The sequence below is a fragment of the Ciconia boyciana genome, chromosome 5, assembly GCF_034638445.1.
Source record: "Ciconia boyciana chromosome 5, ASM3463844v1, whole genome shotgun sequence".
Taxonomy (NCBI): domain Eukaryota; kingdom Metazoa; phylum Chordata; class Aves; order Ciconiiformes; family Ciconiidae; genus Ciconia; species Ciconia boyciana.
Window position 1 is genome coordinate 19,959,906 of NC_132938.1, and position 19,532 is coordinate 19,979,437.

General features: G+C 38.2%; 1 protein-coding gene across 1 annotated transcript in view; it reads left to right on the forward strand.

Moving 5' to 3' along the window:
* The first annotated feature begins 259 nt into the window (after positions 1 to 259).
* LOC140652072 (cytosolic beta-glucosidase-like) overlaps positions 260 to 19,532 on the forward strand; it is a 149,364-nt gene continuing 130,091 nt past the window's right edge. The window contains 8 exon segments of the mRNA XM_072862370.1: positions 260 to 401; positions 4,572 to 4,799; positions 9,889 to 9,937; positions 9,939 to 10,096; positions 10,279 to 10,333; positions 10,335 to 10,486; positions 10,967 to 11,034; positions 11,317 to 11,440. Coding sequence (XP_072718471.1) covers positions 260 to 401; positions 4,572 to 4,799; positions 9,889 to 9,937; positions 9,939 to 10,096; positions 10,279 to 10,333; positions 10,335 to 10,486; positions 10,967 to 11,034; positions 11,317 to 11,440 — 976 coding nt within the window.

Genomic DNA, 19,532 nt, shown 5'->3' on the forward strand with positions numbered 1-19,532 from the left:
GAAGTAAAGGGGAACAGGGATCCGCTCAGTGTACTAATGCTTTGTACTGGGTGGAGCCCTTCTACCGTGACCACCCTAGGCTTTTCCACTGCCGCCTTTTCCACTTTCACTGTTAGCTGACTGAACCTCTCTGCTTTAATCCCGAGATATGCAAAGTGCACGGCTTGCCCTTCAGTGTGTGAAGCTGCACAGGGTTTATTTTTGTCTTCAGTATAGAGGCTGCTTGTAACAAGTGGAAGAGTGATCAAGCCAGAAACCTATGTCTGCAAATGAAGCCCGCATCTCCATAGCATCGCATAATGCTGTGTATTTTGCCTGTCCTCTGCAGCTGGTGCCAGAGGATATTGCTTTTCCAGTTGGATTTGCTTGGGGTGCAGCTACAGCGGCATATCAAATTGAAGGTGTCAATTTTTAGCTGCCAAAGTGTTAAGGAAGTTTTAAGTGAACGAAAAGTCTGGACCCAGGAAGGAGAGTGTTTGCCTCATTACGTAGATGCTACATCTGATGCAAATTCAGGTAGCACTTCTGTTTAAACGCTTCTGGCCTGAGCAGAAAGAAGAAGGTAAAAGATGCTTCAAATTGCAGAAATATGGCTAGGCAATGGAAATAGAGGAGGAACCTTTCACTAGCTATTGGGGGGTGGGGGGGAAGCAGAAATAAGTACTTTTCCCACTAGTTCTTGAGTATTTCCTTTCTCTGGAGCTAATTTAAGTAGATTACTATCGACTATTCCAAACCTGAATGGGAGAACTACCTCATCAGACATTGGTACTCACAGGGGGTCCTCCCTCAGTTAGGAATTAATCTCCAAAGAATATGAAAAACGGCGAACGGAGAGGTTAAGAGTTGGACTTGTGGAGGCCCCCCCCAGGGACATGTGTCATGTTTCTGACTGAATGGAGGCACTGATAAAGCGATTTACTCAGCATGATATGAAAATATGTGGCAGAGTAGGGAATGCAAAGCCATAAGGTACAGGGACACCTACAGCCATAACTCCCCCAACCTTTATCCCTTCATAAATGTGTGTTTAGAGACCTTTAAAATACATATAGATCTGATTTTCTCATATTATACCCTACAGCATACAGGCACTTAGCTCCCATTGATTGCAGTACCTAAATGGGAGTTGTAGATCTAAAATTGTCTTTGAGGATGTAGCCTTTAGTTCTTGGTTATTGCTGAAAGTGAGAGGACTTGCCCATGCTTGCTACCTTTTAATGAGCTCGGTTAGCTTCACCTAATAGACTGAACAGCTCGCTGTTCCCAAGGGATCAATATTCTGGGCCAGATTCTAACTCAAGTCCTGCAATGCGCATAGCTCTACTAACTAATTTTTAAAATGTGAATTGTGTGTGCATATAGAATGACATTATAATTTCCTGCCTTTTGAGTGGCTAGATGTGCAGCTTTAATGTTCTCTTAATGTATTTTTAATGAGCTTTCCTAAGGCTTTTGAGTGGGAGAAACGTGAAAAAAAAAAATCTATAATGTGGTCTAGACACTACTCAAATGACCCTTTTCCCACAGAAGTAAGAAACTCAACAGGGAATTCCTCCTCCTGAAAGCTTTGGAAGCTGTGCAGCTTCCGACTTAGAGACAGCATGATTGAAGCAATAGTTCTTGTAGAGTCCAAACTCAGTTGCTGCACATATGACAAGATACACCATGGATGAGGCAAGGGCTGACAGGCTACTTTATTTTTTACTGTCAGCTATGTATTTATGCACAGTACAACCTTCCCCACTCTGTATATTTCAAAGTGCTAAAAAAATCATACCAATTGTACTCTGCATGCTCAAAGTGCAGATTTCAAAGGTTCATGACTCAGTCAAATCAAAATCAATTTGCACCAGAACACTCAAAAGCACTTCTTCTTACTGAGGGCCATTTCTATGCTAAATTTCAACTCTCTGCTTGATTTTTTTTTTTTTTTTTGAGAGAGAAGGAAAAGTTGCAAAAAATTCTCGTGATGGTAAAAGTGGTTTTCTTCACTTCTTTCATATGCCAAATAGTTGAACTACATTAATTCAAACAAAATTTCACCTTTTGGGCAGAGACCAGGCCAAGAAAATTTTACTCCAAAAGGTGAAAGCACAACTGAATTAGAAGAAAAGCTAACTTGGAAAAGTACCTGAAAACTTAAATACTCTGATCAGTAATATTCCTGCCTCACTGGCTTCACTTAAAAGGAAAAACATTCTATCTTACTCCATTGTAATAATGGCAGAGAATGGGGAACATGCATCACGTTTCATGATAATTTATATTGATCATTTGATGACATGTTATGTGATGATTTGGTAGCTAAGTCTTACCTATGTGTTTGAAATGTAAAATGAGTTCCTCATCACTGTTCTTTCCCGGCCCTGAAGCTTGCTAAAACGCAGGGTATGCCTACACCGTGAACTGCCGTGTAGCGTGGAGGTTTCTGAGCAAGCATAGAGGTGCAAGCTCAGTGCATTGAAGCAGAGCAGAGCTCTGTGCAGACTAATTGTGGCTCAGCAGGATACATCAGTGTCTGTGGAGCTTTCTGTTGCCTTGGCTAGATTGCTTCCTACACTTTATTTGGCTAGCTCGGATACTCTGCACTGTACAGAGGGGCTCTTCGAACAGCATGAGGAATGCTTGAAAGTGGGTCTGTTTGCCACAGCCCCACTCAGGGCTTTATAGTGGCTAATGACCACTGGAGTAGGACTGTCATACTCTGCTGAAAATCAAATGCTTCTCCCCCTCCCTCCCACCCCCTTTGCTGGAGGAAGGCAGACAAAAAAGAAATCGTTCAGCATCTGCTCTGGCTGCTGATTCTTAAATGAAGGTGTGTCAGCTGCCCGTTATGGCAGCTTTTGACTTCCCTTCACTCCCACCGCAGTGAGAAAGGAGCTATATCATATCGATGTGGTGCGGGAAGCCTGCTCTTAAAGGCTTCTAAATTCTAGGTACCACCAAAGAATTACTGTTATTTGTTATTTCCTGCACTCCTCTAAAATGACTATTTATTTCAGCAGGCATATTTGACATCAGAAGCAGGATATAGAAAAGTTTTAGTACTGTGTTCTTCCAAAGAGTATACAGACAGAGCACAAAGTCTGTGATAAAATCAGAGATTAAGAGAAACTCAAACTGTCTGGATCTAAAATTTGACCTGCTTTGAAGGTTGTCCCATATAAGAGTTTAATTTACTGACCAACCAGATGTAGATGTATCGGTGTTCGTGTGCTGCAATAAAATTCTGTAAAGAACATGAAATGTGACAATGATCTTTGAAAAGCTAGGTTATAGAAGTTATATTACAAATTTTAGTAATGCTTTAAATTAAGTGTCTTCAATATGCTTAACCTTGCATTAAACTTAGATTTAATAAGACAGATGTGTATTAAGTACTGAATATACTTAAGGGAGCAATCTTGCGTTGGCAGGGGATGGACTCAATGACCTCCTAATAGTTCTCCTCCATCTCTAATTTCTATGATACTAATTGATTATTAAAACACTTTTATTGAGGATTGATATGTAGCTATTGTATAGTTATCAATCTTACAACCCAACTGATGTTTAATTTATACATGATTTTAACACACAATGTCATTTTAGTTTTTAAAGAGTAACCCTGGAACAGTGCGTTCACTGGGGCTCTGAAACATCTTGCTGGTAAATGAGGTTGGCCATTTTGGGGTTATTTGGAATTTTATGACAAAATCACGCTTTGCAGGGGTGTAAGTTTACAGAGCTCTCCACATTAAAAATGAAATGTTTGCCTCAGTAACAGCATTGCTCTGGAAAGACAAAGAAGCTTGTCATGAAGAAAGGTGCATTTATTCTTTTAAATACTATGTAATGTTAGTACTGTATAATCTCAAACAACAGTTACATTTTGAATATTTTAGAGGTAATCTGTCTATCTCAATTTTGGATTGCAAAGAAATTTCCCAAAACTATGAAAGCGAAGAAAATGGTGCAGGGATTTTGAGCATTCAAAATTCATTTCTGTGAACGTTTGGCTAAGCAAAAAGCAGAAGTTTTGCAGAGCTGTGTTATTAATTCAGCTTGTATATGCCTAGGGCCATGGCTCATAATGGCATTCCTTTCTTTTTAACAGACTGTCAGGATTTTCAAAGGACATCCGGAAAGCCATAAGTGCCTATTTGTTGAATGTATTTCTCATACCCTAAGGGCTTTCTTTGATATGGACTGATCTTTTACGTTTATGGATGGAAGTTGCATTAGAAAATGCCCTTTCTGAAAACCTGTAATATCTCAAGAGTTGCAAACATCTGATTTTTGGCTCAGGAAGTATGAAGAGTGTCAGAACTCTGAATGCTTTTAAAACAGGATTTTCAAATAATTAGCAGCAAGCAAAAATATGAATAAATGCAAAACCTAATGCAAATATATACTAATGCTTGAAAGTTCCTAGTTACTTTAAATGATATAAGGAGGGGGGAGGGAACACTGCTCATTTTGTTCATAGGATTTTGAGGGTTTTGTGCCTACTTTCTGATAAATATTTACATTCAACATATGTCTTTTGATGTCAAAAGTGTAATGACCAAGTTTTGTTTTTCAAGCAGAAGGCTGGAATGCAGATGGAAAGGGCCCTAATGTCTGGGACACATTCACCCATCAGGGAGGAGATCAAGTTTTCAAGAACCAGACTGGTGATGTAGCTTGTGGCAGCTACACTCTGTGGGAGGAAGATTTGAAATGTATCAAACAGCTTGGATTGACTCATTATCGCTTTTCTCTTTCCTGGTCACGTCTGTTACCTGATGGGACGACAGGTTTCATCAACCAGAAAGGCAATTGTTTCTTAAAAATAGAAGGTTGCAGCTTTAATTCAAGGTTATTGCTGCAGTCTGGCATAATTAATCCAGTATGCTATTCTGCAGTGTAGCTTTGAAATTGCAACTTTTTTCAGAGTAATTATGGGATGATTTTTTATAGGTTTGCAACAACTTACTAATTAATATTCCAGGTCCCCTTGGATAGCACAATCTTTTGGGATAGGATTAGTATTATGTTTCCGATGTATCTTTTTGCTTACTCCAGGTTTTTTAATTGTAACTCTAAATCATTTTGCTTCATCAGATTGTTTATACTTACAGGGATCCTAGCCATGAGGATATTTTTGGATGGCTTACAATAGATAAGTATCTTATTTGGCAAATGCATTTAGATAGTTTATCAGTATACTCTGATGTACTGAACTTCACATCAACTATTTTACACTAAGAGGGACATACTTTTCCCAGATATTTTCTTTAGCAAATTAGAGAGGATTCTTCAGGCTCAGCTAGGAACTGTGCTTAGTTCTCTGACAAACAAAGGACAGTCCCTGCTCTGAAGAGAAGAGTTTTCACAATCTCAGCAGACAGTGTAGAACTGAAAAGGGATACAGCGCATAAACAAGCTGGTCAGATTGCTAGAAGTCAGATATAAAATTTGTTACACTTCTGATTTGTTTAATTCCATTGGTATGGACTGGGGAATGATGAAGGTGACTTACTAGGAAAAGATAGGAAATGGCAGCTTTGCCTGCAGAATGTAGGGAATGGAAGAAAGAAGGAATAAAGAGAATTGTGAAGAATAAAAGCAACTGAAGCTGAACCAGAAAGGATGGGAGAATCAAAGTAGCTGGCTGAGGTCTCTTATATGCTGGGAGGATAATGTTCCGAGGAGAATAAAGCAAAGTAGATTTGGATGAACCTCTGAATCTCAGTTCTGTCTCTTACTCCTCTGAATCTCAGTTCTGTCTCTTACTCTTCTGAATCTCAGTTCTGTCTCTTACTCTTCTGAATCTCAGTTCTACCAAGAAGATATATATCTTTGTACTTCTGGGGCAATGTTTGCTTTGGCAATTCTTTTCTTCTGCTGGTTTGAAGATTGCAAAGATGGAAGGCTACAAAGGGAAAGGATTTCTTAGCAAATGCTCTTCAGGTTATCCTGATCTGTACTAGGAAGATACCAGCAGAAGCAATATTTTTTGCAGAATTTTGGTCATGTAGAGTTTGGCTGTTTAATAGGCAGCAGCCTGTCCTCTGCATCCTGCAGATTACGGTTTTTCACCAGAGAGTGGAGGAGCCTTTGTTTCAAGAATTCAGAAAAGGGGGGCTGGTGAATCTGCTGTAAACAGACCAACCAGCCATTTTCCCCTGCAGAGCATGACTGCAAAAACCGTGCCAACATCCCGGAGAGGCTTGAATGGAAGCCTTTCCTTTGCCACCAAAATTTACAATATGCGGCCCACTTTCACTGGCACAGATTGCCCTTCCCTGGGAACGCTTTATGTGGCATGTTGAATTTAAATTTGGCTGAGTCCTTGTGGTTTCTTTCCTGTACTGATATTCCTTCAGCTGGGGCTGCAGGCACTGTACAACCCCACAGAGCTGCCTACTGAACAGGCTTTGTTATTTAGACGTCAGAGTGGGAGATAGCAAGCAGACGTTCTGAATGCACTTGGTAAGGAAAGCTAACATTTTGACAAAACTCAGCTGTAATTTCAGAAAATGTTCACTTGATCCCCAGTATAAGCAGTTGCCTGATTAATATTATGAACTTTACATTTAGCAAAAGGGCATTGGAGGAACTCCAAGTAGGCCAGCTTTCATTAGGCAGGAGTTCACTTCTCTTGTGCAGTGATCTGTTGAAGCAATTGTAACTGCATAGCATGGAAAGGCCATCATCTTCTATATAAACATTTTTACAAAGAGCATGTGAAGAATTAGAAAGCTTAGAGCAATGTCCTTTCAAATAAAATCATTCACACCAACTGATTCACTACCAATTTCACACCTAAGATGTAGGACATTTGAAAACCTTTAAAACCATTCTGTTTCTAACTTGGTGGGGCTAGGGTCTTTTAAAGCAGCGATATTGTAGGTGTATTGTTCCTAAGACATGTCAGGTTTTAGGTTGAAACTTACACCAAGTTTGTTTTTAAAGTATTTTTTTTTGTATAATTATTTTTACCCTAAAAATTGCCCTGAGCAGAACAAGTTACCTGCTAAACACTAGGTGTCAGTGTGGAGGGAGGCAGAAGTAGTAGATGTGGGGGTATTGAGTCTGTGAGAGTTTGATATTACACCTCACTTCAGCATGAAGGTAGGGAATCAGGATGGGGAGGGAAGAAGACAGAAAGGAGGAAAGAACAATCCTTCAGCTTCCAGTGACAAAATGCTCCTTAATGTCTGTAATCCCAAAATTTTGGGGTATCTCCACAAAACCTTTATGTACACACTTTCTCAGAAGAACGTTTTCTTCTGTATTTCTGCTTCTAGCTGACACACAGATACAGCCATAGAAACTAAATCAGGCTACTCTGGAAGGTATGAGGCAATCTGGAAATTTGACTTGACATTTACATTTTTCAGGGATGCAGTTCTATTTCTCTTCATTTCCTAACACAAAGCATAAATCTTTTCCAATATTGGTGTTTAATTGAGATGTAAAAAATTAATGATAGCTGGTTGCACTTAAATGTTATAAATTGTACTAAGTAATTTATAATCTGAAAATTAGAATGGGAAATGCTAGTGTCTTCTAGGCAAGCATTACTCTCAATATGGTAGAACAGGATCCTGTACCAGCAAAGGATTTCTTTTTTCCCTGTTTAAGCTTATGTAGTAAACCTTGCAGTCCCACCAGCAAACAGTTAACGCACACCCAGTCCCACTGAAGTCAAATAGGTCCCTGTTCAAAAGCAACAGTAACAAACTGTATTTGCTCCTAATTGCTCTTGCAAAGTGCAAGAATTTTCTTTTCAAAATTTAAAATTCTGGTATATTCCTTCCCCTTTTATGTGGGTGCATTCTCAGGCACAGGCACGTATCTCTTCTAATTTAATGTGTTTTTCTGGTGCTGCATTCAGAAGGAAAAGCAAACTATCTGTGAGATTTATTGTGAATTACTTTGTAAACAAACTTATTGCGTCTTGCTGTGCTAAAGGATGTGTATGCACCTGTTTGTTTATGAGAAGGCACTGTCTAAATCTGGGGTTCATAATTGATTGCTGCAGTAAATGTTGTCTTAAAAAAGCCATTCAATGGAAATCCTCATGATCAGTCATTTGAAGTTAGGATAATTTGAAGTCTAATACTGTCCTTTTAAGAAGAAGGTAGTATGGGGTTCTGTGTTGGCATTTTTAAATATCAATAGACAGCAAGCTGAACCTGAAAATACCAGGGAAGTATAGTACAGACATATTTACTAATGAACAAGTTTCCTGCTTTGGGTTAAACAAAATCTCTGGTTCAGAAACTGTTAAGAATAATAATCTAAACCATCCATAACCTCCTAAGCATACATTTTGTTAACCTTTGCAACTTAGTCTTCCTCCTCCTCCTTTCTGCTTGTGTTCTCAACTTCTTTAGACCTTTCTCAGTTCTGGGTTTCAATACAGCAAGGCCTTGGGATAGACATTTCATAAGCACCTATGTCTTGTTAGGATATGTGGTAGTCTAAGACCCACGAAATTTTTATGAATTCTAGGTTTATAAGGTTCTTAAACACTTTGGTATGTTTAGCCCAAGTCTCTGAAGCAAAGGCTGACTGATTTCTACATTCCACCAGCATGATGGAGACCTATTCCTGGCTGGAGCCTCTTAGCTTAACAAGTAATAATTCAAGGCCACTGTTGGCCTTTTGCAATTACCACACGAAACCAGATAGTTCAAGTAAAAGAGCAAGCTAATTGATACTCTTTGAACCAGAGCTTATGATGTGTTTTGCAATATCTAGTGTTTTCAGAAGGCTTAAAAGCAATGTAGTTGTGTTTGGATGTAAGCAAAATTAAAAATGCCTACATAAGAGCTTAAGGTATCCTGATATTTAAACTTACAGTGACCTCTCAGCAGCGTAAAAATAGTCCTTTAGGAAACATATTCATGTCAGCCACTGCTAAATCTGAACTGCTTTTAAGAAGGTGAATTCCTTTTAAGCCTCTAGAAATACATCCCCAGTACTGGCCAGCTTTAACAACACAGCCAGGAAATTAAAGTTGATCTCTGTCTTATCAAGGGGGGACAAGAAAGGTTGGAAGTCATGAGCTTTTAGAGAGGTGAGCTAATTCCTTCTTGCAGTTAGAGGGACTGAGCAGTCTGCAGCAGTGGCAGTGTAAAAGGAATAGAGCTGGTTTCTTGGATAAACTATTGCCAAGCCATTCAAGTTGGTGGCTAAAGAGACCAGTGCCCTAAACTCCATCTAAAATCTATTAGAGCCCAATGAAAAGCCTTAATTGTCATATAGATCTGGTAAAACATCCCAGCTAATGAGGGAACCATTGAATTCACGTCATTGCAAAATATTAAAGGCATTGACAGTATCTTCTTTGTCTTGATGCTGGCACAGACAGTGATGGAGAATGGAACAGTCTAGAGAAAACAGCTCACCCAGCTACCCAAATTCAAATCATAAAAGATCAGCTTAGTTACATTGCTGAGTGTGCCACTAAACTTTTTAAAAGAAACAGTTCTCAAGAAGATAAATGCTTTCATTAGAACAAATCTACCTGTCAGGCTCTCAAGTGTCAGGATTTTTCCAACACGCTTTCGTCTTGTACATGCAGCCAGGCTGCCATTCAGGCATTTAAATGAAAGAATTATATTTTCATGTGACCAGCACCCATCAGAATTATGTTTCTCCTGGGGAGTTGCTGTCCACTGATCTATTTTGAAAATTTGCATCCTCATTTCATTTTATGTGCCTGGTTGGAAGATTTTGTGTGCTGAGCATTTTTGCCAGCTCTGGGGTCTTGTAGCAGTAGTCAGCATGCAGTTGAGAGGAAATATTTGCATCTCTGAACAGAGAAAATGTGCAGTGAGGTTTCTTCATGTGTTAAAATGTAATAAAGTTATTAAGTTAACCCTTTTTTGGTTCTTTTAATATTTTCAGGAGTCAATTATTACAGCAAAATCATTAATAACCTGGGAAATGGCATCCTGCTCACTGTATCACTTTGACTTACCTCAGTCCTTAGAAGATAAAGGTGGCTGGAGATCTGAAAAGATCATTGAGACCTTTGATATTCATGCAAAGTATTACTTCAGAACATTCGGAGACTGAGTGATCACTATTAATGAGCCTTATGTTGTTGCTATAGGTGGTTGTGAAAAAAATATAGCCCCAGCATTGGTACCAGAGCTTACAAGGCAGCTTATAATGTGATAAAAGCTCATGCTAAAGCCTGACACAGTTGCAATGATAAGATATTGGGAGAAAACAATGTGGACTTGTGTCTATAGCTCTGAGCTCCAATTGGTAGAACCTCTATGAATTCTGTAGCAGATCAAAAAGCAACTAAAGGGAACCTGTCCTTTACCTTAGATGGGTTTGTCAGGACTATTTACTGATGGTGAATATCCAGCCGTCACGAAGTCCTGGATTTCTGCAATGAATTCACAGCAGGGTTACTTATCATCAAGGCTTCTGGAATTCACTAAAGAGGAAAAAATGATGATCATGGATATTGCTGACTTCTTTGCCCTGAACTGTTAAACTTAAGACCAAGAAAATGCAGACAAGAGGCTAAGTGTTTCAGTGGACTGTGAAGCCGAGCAAATGACGGATCCTTCTTGGCCTGTTGCAACTGGGAGTTTATGCCTGGCTGTAGTACCATGGGGTTTGCATTAACTTCTGTGTTATATTAAGGAATGACCTAAGGCTCACAGGACCATTGTACCCCTATTAGCTGGCCAATGAGGAGATCTGAGAATCCAATGAGTAATACTGGTGATTTGGGTTTGTTGGTTTTTTTTGAGGAGCCCATCTGGATGACATAAGACATTGTACAAGACATAAATAAACAAGTCACCTTGGGATTCTTAATTTAATTTTTGCATGCTGGCTATAAAGAGTAGAAGCCTTAGCATTTTCCTCTTGCCTTTGTACTTGATAGCTATTTTACAGTTTGAAATGACACACCAGTGTTATATCATCTTTTGAACTCCAGAAATGATCTTTCTGATGCCAGCAGTAAGGCTTTCCTGGCATGCATCTACTCCTGGCAATGGGACGTGTGGTGACTGCCAGTACCAAGGGGTTAAGGAGCAGTGACAATAAGCAGATGCTAATGCAGGAAAGATATTTTAGTCTTCTCATTAAAATAAGTCATTTCACTGTCTTCATGGATATTTGCACAGTTTTGCTTTTCCATTGTTAGTCGTAAAAGGTCAGCTCATGGAAAATTAAGTTAATAGGGTCAGTGCAATTTGATGAAAACTAGTTTTAGTTTGTAGCTTAGAAAAGATAGAGGGTAATGCATCTGATTTTATGGGCTTTCTTACATCTGTTCTGAATAAAACTTCTGCTCTCTTGTTCTAGGATACATATAATAACTCTATAATTTACATCACTGAGAAGGGGTTTTCCCAAAGTGACCCTGCTCTACTTGATGACAGTCAACGATGGGAGTATTTCAGGCTGATTTTACAGGAAATTTTAAAAGGTACCATTTAAAATGATGAAAGATCAATTGTGCAAACTTAATATAATTTTACTGCGTGCTTATTTGCATTCAGCAATGAGCAATGGTTCTTGAAGCTAAAACTCATGTAAATTGGAATAAAGTGATGTGATTAGAAAAAAAAACGTTTAGGTGAAAGGAAAGCAAGTAGTTTTAATCCAGCTCCCCCCATCCTGGGGTGGAAACAGATGAAAATGTGCTCTGTACGTACATTATTTCTAAACTCAGTTTTGTAGGGCCGTAGTTCTTTGTTGAGCAAAACAACCACATTGATCTTCAAAAGTGCTCATCCTTCATACTTCTCATTGTGAATGATGTAAAGTTGAGTGCACCTGAAAACCTGACCATTACATCTCATAATATCCTTACAGAATACAACCTCCCATACACAATGAGGTCCGTGTAATAATTAATTCCTGTACAGGGCCATTAAGTCATTATAGGTCAGCTTCTGCCTGTATGTCAGGATGGCCAAAAGTGTTCAGCACTAGTGAAGCTCTTTTTTTCAGAAGATGCTTTACCATTAGTTTTGGTAGAAACAAAGTTGGTCCAATTTCCAATCTTCTGGAAATTTGTTCCCTACCTTCCTTCTGTTGGTAGTATTCTCTGAGGTAATTTACAGGGAGTAGGTCTTCTCGTTATGTATCAATTGAACTGTCTTTTAAAATGCTAGTTCATGTAGATAATAGCTAGCCTCCCTGTTATATTTGTCCAAAGTGATCACAATCATGAATGTCATATCATAGTTTAATAGATTTTTGTACTCTCCCGTCTTCGTGCTTCTTTTTTACTTTTGCCATGTTTATATTCTTTATTTTCTCCTTACTTTAATTAAAAAAAATTCAATTTCAATTTCATTTAAAAGCTACCTTTCTATCTACTTCCTTTTCATTTAAAGTTGCAATTTAGACTTCTCATCCATGCCAATTAACTTTTTTTCTTCAAGTAGAAGATGCAAAGGACCATTTTCTGGCACTGAAACCAACTGGTAGGGCCTGCTTCTATCTGAAGCAGGCAGACCGGCTTCTAGCTGCCTTTGGAGAGCACTTCCTGGGCTGTGCCATATCTGGCCCCAAGCCATGGTCTGGAGAGTAATACTTGGCATCGGACAGCAGTTTTGTCAAGGAGTAAAAATTAAGGTCCACGGACTATTGAGGGATGGTGTTTGAGTCAGGCCATTGACCCTGTTTTGTTTACTTATAAGGCTGTAGACAGGTTATCTGGAATTGACTTTCTCTGAAGATGTAAAGAAATGAATAAACATTTGATTCTCACTGTTTAATGAAATGGGATTCATTTACCAAATCTAGTTGTTTTACAATGTACAAGGCTTATCCTGAAGTAAACATTTAGAGTAGGTCTGATGACTCACACCTTAGTGCGTTCATTGACACAGTTCTCTTCATGCATAGTAAGGAAATGGAGAGGACTAGCTCTGACTAGCCTATATGGGAGACATCAAAAGTTGGTTAAAATGAACCTTTGCCATTTGTTCAGTCCAGCAAAGCTTTTAAACATTGTGTGTGTTCTGACTGTAATCAGTGCAGCCTTACCCAGGTTTAGTTATATATGCAGTTTGACGTTAAGTTGGATTGATGTTTATCATTTTATCCAGTAAAAAGCATGGTGAAATGCTGGTTGAAACAGGTCTCTGTATGCAAAGACAATATAAATATTAAATCCATCACCTGTAAGGCACTTTATGAAGAAATGCCAGTAATATTATCCCCAAGTAACTTCTCTCCTGCTACTCTGAGTAAACAGTTTAAGACCACTCCCTATGTACTGACCCACGAATGAGCAACCCATTTCAACTTTTCAGCTCAGATATCCTGCAAAGCACGATATTCAAAGATGTTAACTTTATTCAATGCTTAAATGCTTAACCATTTATTAAGTGTTACGTGAAGCAGAACAGTTTAATTGCTCTGCATACAGTGTCTACTCTACAATAATTCCTTATCTTTTGAGCTAACTTTTGAAATGATTAGTACAGGCTCATTCATGCAATGAGCTCTGGGTCATGACAGGGGCCTGTGTGGATTTTGCTGTGGGATTTGGGCATGCCTACTTACTTTTTTGTCTAACCAAGAAATAAATATGCTTGACTACAAAGGAGAGTATATCTACAGCCTGTCACTGCACTTGTTAATAGAAATATTTTAATACGTTATAATTGAATTGATAGTATCCTCATTTTATCTTTTTGCATTAAAAACCCTCCTAGCTTTTAGAATTCATGTTTGCACTAACGATGTTAATTTTTTCAGCCAAAATTTTGAAAATAATAAGGAGGTTCCCTTTTCAAGACCTTGTGTTTTAGAAAGTGCTATGCTCTAGTACTCTGAAAATCATATACTTCAATGCCTCTCAAGCTAGGTAGCAAGATTGCTGGTGTCCAAAATTCCTAAAATTTTTACTATTGTCAGGACTATTTAAATTACAAGATTTTGGAGGGCAGGAGCAGTCTTGAGTTGGTACAGCAACGTTCACCCACTAAGACTGTGATCACACAGTATAGGTGAGTAATAAAACCATTATATGTTGTTACTCCTATGCTTTATTTTTAGAAAAATGTTTTGATGCTGTCAGAGAAAATTGAGATTTTTGGGTTTTGGGCAGTGTTAGTTAATAAGACCAGAAAGAGCAACGTAAGTATGAACTAGGACACAGAGAGTGAACAGCATGCAGCCGCTATAAATATATCACATTATAGCTATTATAGATGGAAAATAGTTTTTAAATGGATACAACTGCTGCCATGTTGCCTCTGCACTATATGAATAGGTAAAAGCATCAATATTTTAATAAATGTGGATATACATATTTAGCATCTCTACAGAGCCATAAGCATGCATGGTGCTTTACAGATAAATGAAAATGATGTCTTCTTACCCCAAGGAACTGAAAATCTAATTTAGATACAATGCATGAAGAGATGATGAACAGAAGGCTGGATGAGAGGTAAAAAGAGAACATGGATCAGAGTAGTGAAATGCTTTTTACTACGGTTGCTTTTCCTTAATTTTATGTAATGTATGTTAAGGATGACACCTAGACCAAAGATCAAGGCTGCCAATAAAAAGGTAATTGAAACTACTTAGTTTTGAAAAGTGGAACCTTCTAAAAGAGATAATAGAGTTTCATAAAGTCTATGCAGGAAAGCAGTGCAAATAGTGGATAAACTATTGCTAGAGGCAGCTGATGCAGAAGAGCAATGAAGTTATTCCGTAATCTGGCTGGTAGAAGATTATTAATAATGCTGATGGGGAGGAAAGAATAAATTAAATGAATTTTAGGCTGCAGAGGGCTGCAAGAAGTAGGCACTGGAAAGAGAGTTGAAGTTAGTAGGAACAGAAAGTAAAGAAGTTGAGGATGTTGTGATGTGGTACAGGCAGAGGCAAGTAAGAGGGAGATGAGCAAGAATAAATGTGAGTAAGCAGGACTAGATTTGGGAGTAAATAGAAAACATATGAACATTTAATTTGGAGTCAGCTAGAAGGTCAACAGTAAAAAATGCAGGGCAAATAGGAGAAATTATTGCGAGGAGAAAGGGATGGGTAAAGCTTAAGATTCAGATGGTGTTAATTTTCTCCTTAAATATGCTTGAATGAAGCAGAAGAGAAAATGAGATAAAGAGAATGCTGACTGCAATGGGAAGTGCAGAGCAGAACTAAAACTGACAGTAAGCAAGGTGGTGCAGTTAGGAGGATTAAAAAAATATGCACCTTACATTAAATGCAGTCCCTTCTGAACAGCTTTTTTTGTCCTTTTTTCCCTCAGACTTCTAAGAGTTGTTATAAAACCTTTTATATACTGTCATCACTGTACACTTTGACCTTGGTCTCATGAACTAACCATTTAGCCTGTATTGTAGATACGTACTAGCCTGCTTTTGCTGCATTCCCATGCACATAAAACAGTGAGGTTATAATGCAATACTGTAGTCCATGAAAATATGATTTATTGTTAAATTAAATATGGATGTCATAATGTGAGCCCCTTGGGTCAACTATAAGCTTGAATGTTATTGAAAGAGCTGCAGCAGCAGCTCTGTTTCTTCATTGCCACTGACAAAAATGCCTCTACAAATAGAATACAACAATGCAGACATCTTAAGGAGTCTCTGAGATGTGCTGTCCCTGGCATAACATTGCCATGTGACATTTTCAAGAACTATAAATACATTGACTGCATTATAGTGTAAAAGTTAAGAAGCTTTGCAGTAGTCACTGCAGAAGGTTAAAATCAAGCTGAATTTATTGTGAATACTATGAGAGATTCAAAGCTTTTAAAAAAAAAAAACAACACCAACCCTCAAAACCCCAGAAACCCCTAAAATCGTAAAGATATAGCTAGCATAGAACAATGTATTTATCAGATTTTAATATGGTTTTAAAAGGTCCAGAATACATAAGTATGATTCCATAAAGTTCCAGTCAAATGCCAGTTTTATAACTTCACATTATGACAAGAACAGCCACACATAATTTCTTAGGAAAGGTGTCTGAGACCACCTCTAGACAATAGAAATGACCACTTTGTAGCAGTATTTTCTTGTTACTGAGAGTTTATGCCTCATTTTTTCACATTAATCCTCTAATCTGAATGTTTTAATCTGCAAAAGTGAGCACTTTTTTTTTCAACTCTTAACCAGCAGTTTCCCCATGCAAAATTATGAAGGAACATTTTCTTTCTCCAAAATGCTCTGTAATCTGCCTTCAAAAGTATCTTCAGTGAAGATAACAAAACACAGTTGTGTGTTCACGTTGGAAAAATTTCTGCTGGAACCAGGGTAATAGGAGCCTGGTCAGTAAACCAACAGAAGAGGATCATCTCTCTGAAACAAAGATATGTGAGGGGATTTCTTGCTTGCTAGTGTCTTGATTTTGATTGAAAAGATTAAATTAAAAGCACAATTATGCAATAGCTGCTAGATGTCTATGGGCTGATCAGATGGTCCCCAGGGAAATGGCTGCAGAAGACATGGGAGCTTTGTGTGCAGTGTTAGAAAGAGGGTAGCTAGACTGAGTGGTGCAGCAGTTTGTTTGAGTTGCAGGAAATCTCGATGTAAGCAGTATTTCACATCCTCACACAGTACCTGGGATGTGCTTTGATTCAAAAGTAACTAGACACCAGCCCCAAGTGAACTGTTAGTTTTCAAAAGCGTTAGCGACGTGTCATGGTTTAGCTTCAGCCGGCAACCAAGTCCCACCCACCCGCTTGCTCACCCTCCCCCCCGGTGGGATGGGGGAGAGAATCAGAAGAGCAAAAGTAAGAAAACTTGAGATAAGAACCGTTTAATAATGGAAATAAAATATAATAATAATAATAATAATAATAATAATTATTATTATTATTATTATTATTATTATTATTATTATTAGTAATGAAAAGGAAAACAATGAGAGAGAGAGAGAGGAACAAAACCCGGGGCGGGGGGGAAGTGGTGCAACTGCTCAGCACCCTCCAACTGACGCCCAGCCCGTCCCTGAGCAGCGATCGCTGCCCCCAGCCAACTCCCCCAGTTTCTATACTGAGCGTGACGCCATATGGTATGGCATAGCCCTTTGGGCAGTTGGGGTCAGCTGTCCTGGCTGTGCCCCCTCCCAGCTTCTTGTGCACCTGGCAGAGCATGGGAAGCTGAAAAGTCCTTGACTAGCATAAACATTACTTAGCAACAACTAAAACATCGGTGTGTTATCAATATTATTCTCATCCTAAATCCAAAACACAGCACTATACCAGCTATTAGGAAGAAAACTAACTCTATCCCAGCCGAAACCAGGACAGGACTGCAGCACTAGAATAGGTCCTGCTCTGTAGAGGAGAGATAGTGTGGGAGGTTTTGTGACTACAAGTTACCTCAGAGAGGATAACCTAAATATTTAGGCACTGTACATGTTGTACTGCTGCTGGATAGCTCGTGATTAAGTCCCTACTGGAACCCCCCTTTGGGGTATTACTTTTGTTATAGGCAGAGGATTTGCTTTGCTTAGATAGAAGTACTGCAGCATTGTTGAAGCAAAATTCAGGAGTCTTCAGCTTTGCTGCTGGTTGCCTCAGTTGTGCAAGCAGAGATTGGGGATCTCAACAACTAACCAATCTCTAATCTTCAAATCATATCTATGTGGCCAGAAAGTTAGAGGCAACTGTTACTCACTTGCACATTAGAGATTTCCCTTAGGAAATGATTTGTACATATAAAACATAATCCCCGCATCAGAAGTAGCTACTGTAGTTTTTTTGATTCTGCTTGTTTATTGTACAAGATGAAAGATAATGGCAACTCCACTGGAAAAAACCTCACAAATAAAAAGGAGGGATTTTGGCCTTTATGATGAATAAACATACTTTTATGAAAATTGTGAGTTTAAATTCGTCAGATGTGGATTGCACATAACATCATTGGGTTTGATATCAGTTCTAAGCCACATGCTTCATTTGGAGTAACCTTTCAGGAGAAAATGTACTGAATCCACAGACACACATCATAAAAAGAATACTGTGCTCGAGTTGTGTCTTTGAGACAGTTTTTAATTTAAATCTCCCCTTTTTCAAGATAATTCAGTTTTAAATAACTCAGGCCCATTATGTGCATTCTAAACACCTTTCCTAGGATTATAAACAGGATCACTCATAGCAGAAACTAAGTTAATATGTAATACAGTTTGGCTAAGCTTTTCCATATAGGCATACATCTTTCCTGGAGTTGAACTATAAGTCCAGTTTATTAGAATAAACATCTCTATTTAGATACTTACCACTTCTTAGTCACAGATTTCTATTCCAGAAAATGAGAATTTGCATTTTAATATACAACAGGAAACATTTCTTCTTAGGGTAGAGCTCATTACCAAACAAATTATGAAACTTGGTTCAAAAGGTATTAGAGAATTAGTGAGAAAGCTATTAAATGTAGTAGTGCTGGTACAACTTTTGTCTCAAGATGATCCTAAATGACGATTCCTGAGTATTTTCCATGGGAAATATTCATGCCCTGTTTCTCATCTTTCTGTCTAAATATCTGCTGTTGACCATTTAAGTAGATGGACCTGTAATATGATTGTCCTTATGTTCATTTGACAGTTACTGAAGAATGGATCTTTTCCAAGGCACGTTTTTAGCAGTGCAAATAGGAGAATGAATGAGAAGAGAACCTCCGTTAGGGTCTACTATATAAAAAAAAATCTGTGTTTTGAAGTGCTTGGATAGCTAATATATTGCTATCCAGCTTTCAGACTAGTTATTTTTCATGATGTTTCTGTGATAATAATAGCTCATCATTTGATTTCATGGGAGTTATTGTCATTCTAAAGGGCTGAAAATGATGTAAATGCAGCTGTACAGGGAATATTACAATGTCAAATGAAGCAGTGTCATTGCAGTTCTACGTATACACTGCTACAATGTCAAGATAAAAGGAAAGAAACCATATTGATCAATACAGGAGAGTATCAAAAGTGATTGGATAAAATGCAAACAATGCATTATCTCTTATAAAGTCTTATTAAATGAAAATACAGCTTTCTGGCTATAACAGTGCATTGAATTTGAACTCACATATGTCTGACTGTTTAAAGCCACTGCAATTTTTACTGAGCAAGTATATGTTCCTTCAATGCATTAACACACACATTCAATATGACCTACTTTATAATTGCTGTGGGAGTTTGCCTTTGCATTTTTTGATAGCGCTCTGTTCAGATTCTCAACCATAGCATTGCATTAGTTTATTTGCATTGAATCAATTTTGCTAAAGGATCTCCCATTTTTATATAAAGAAATACTTAGCTTCATTACACAGGGAGTGAAGTATCTCGGATCTCAATTTTAAACTAGGGAAATTAAGGTAGCACAAGTTCAGTGTAATTTAGCTAAGGTCAGAAAGCAGATGGGGTAATAATAGGAATAGTACCCAGATTTTTCTACTCTCCTGTTCTGATTCTGTGTGTGCAATGTCACATTCCTGCTGCTAACAAACACATTTTGAAATAAACATTCATATCAGAGAATATGAGGATCCACATGAATGCGCAGTATACATCTATCAAAAACACTAACTGAAAAGTCA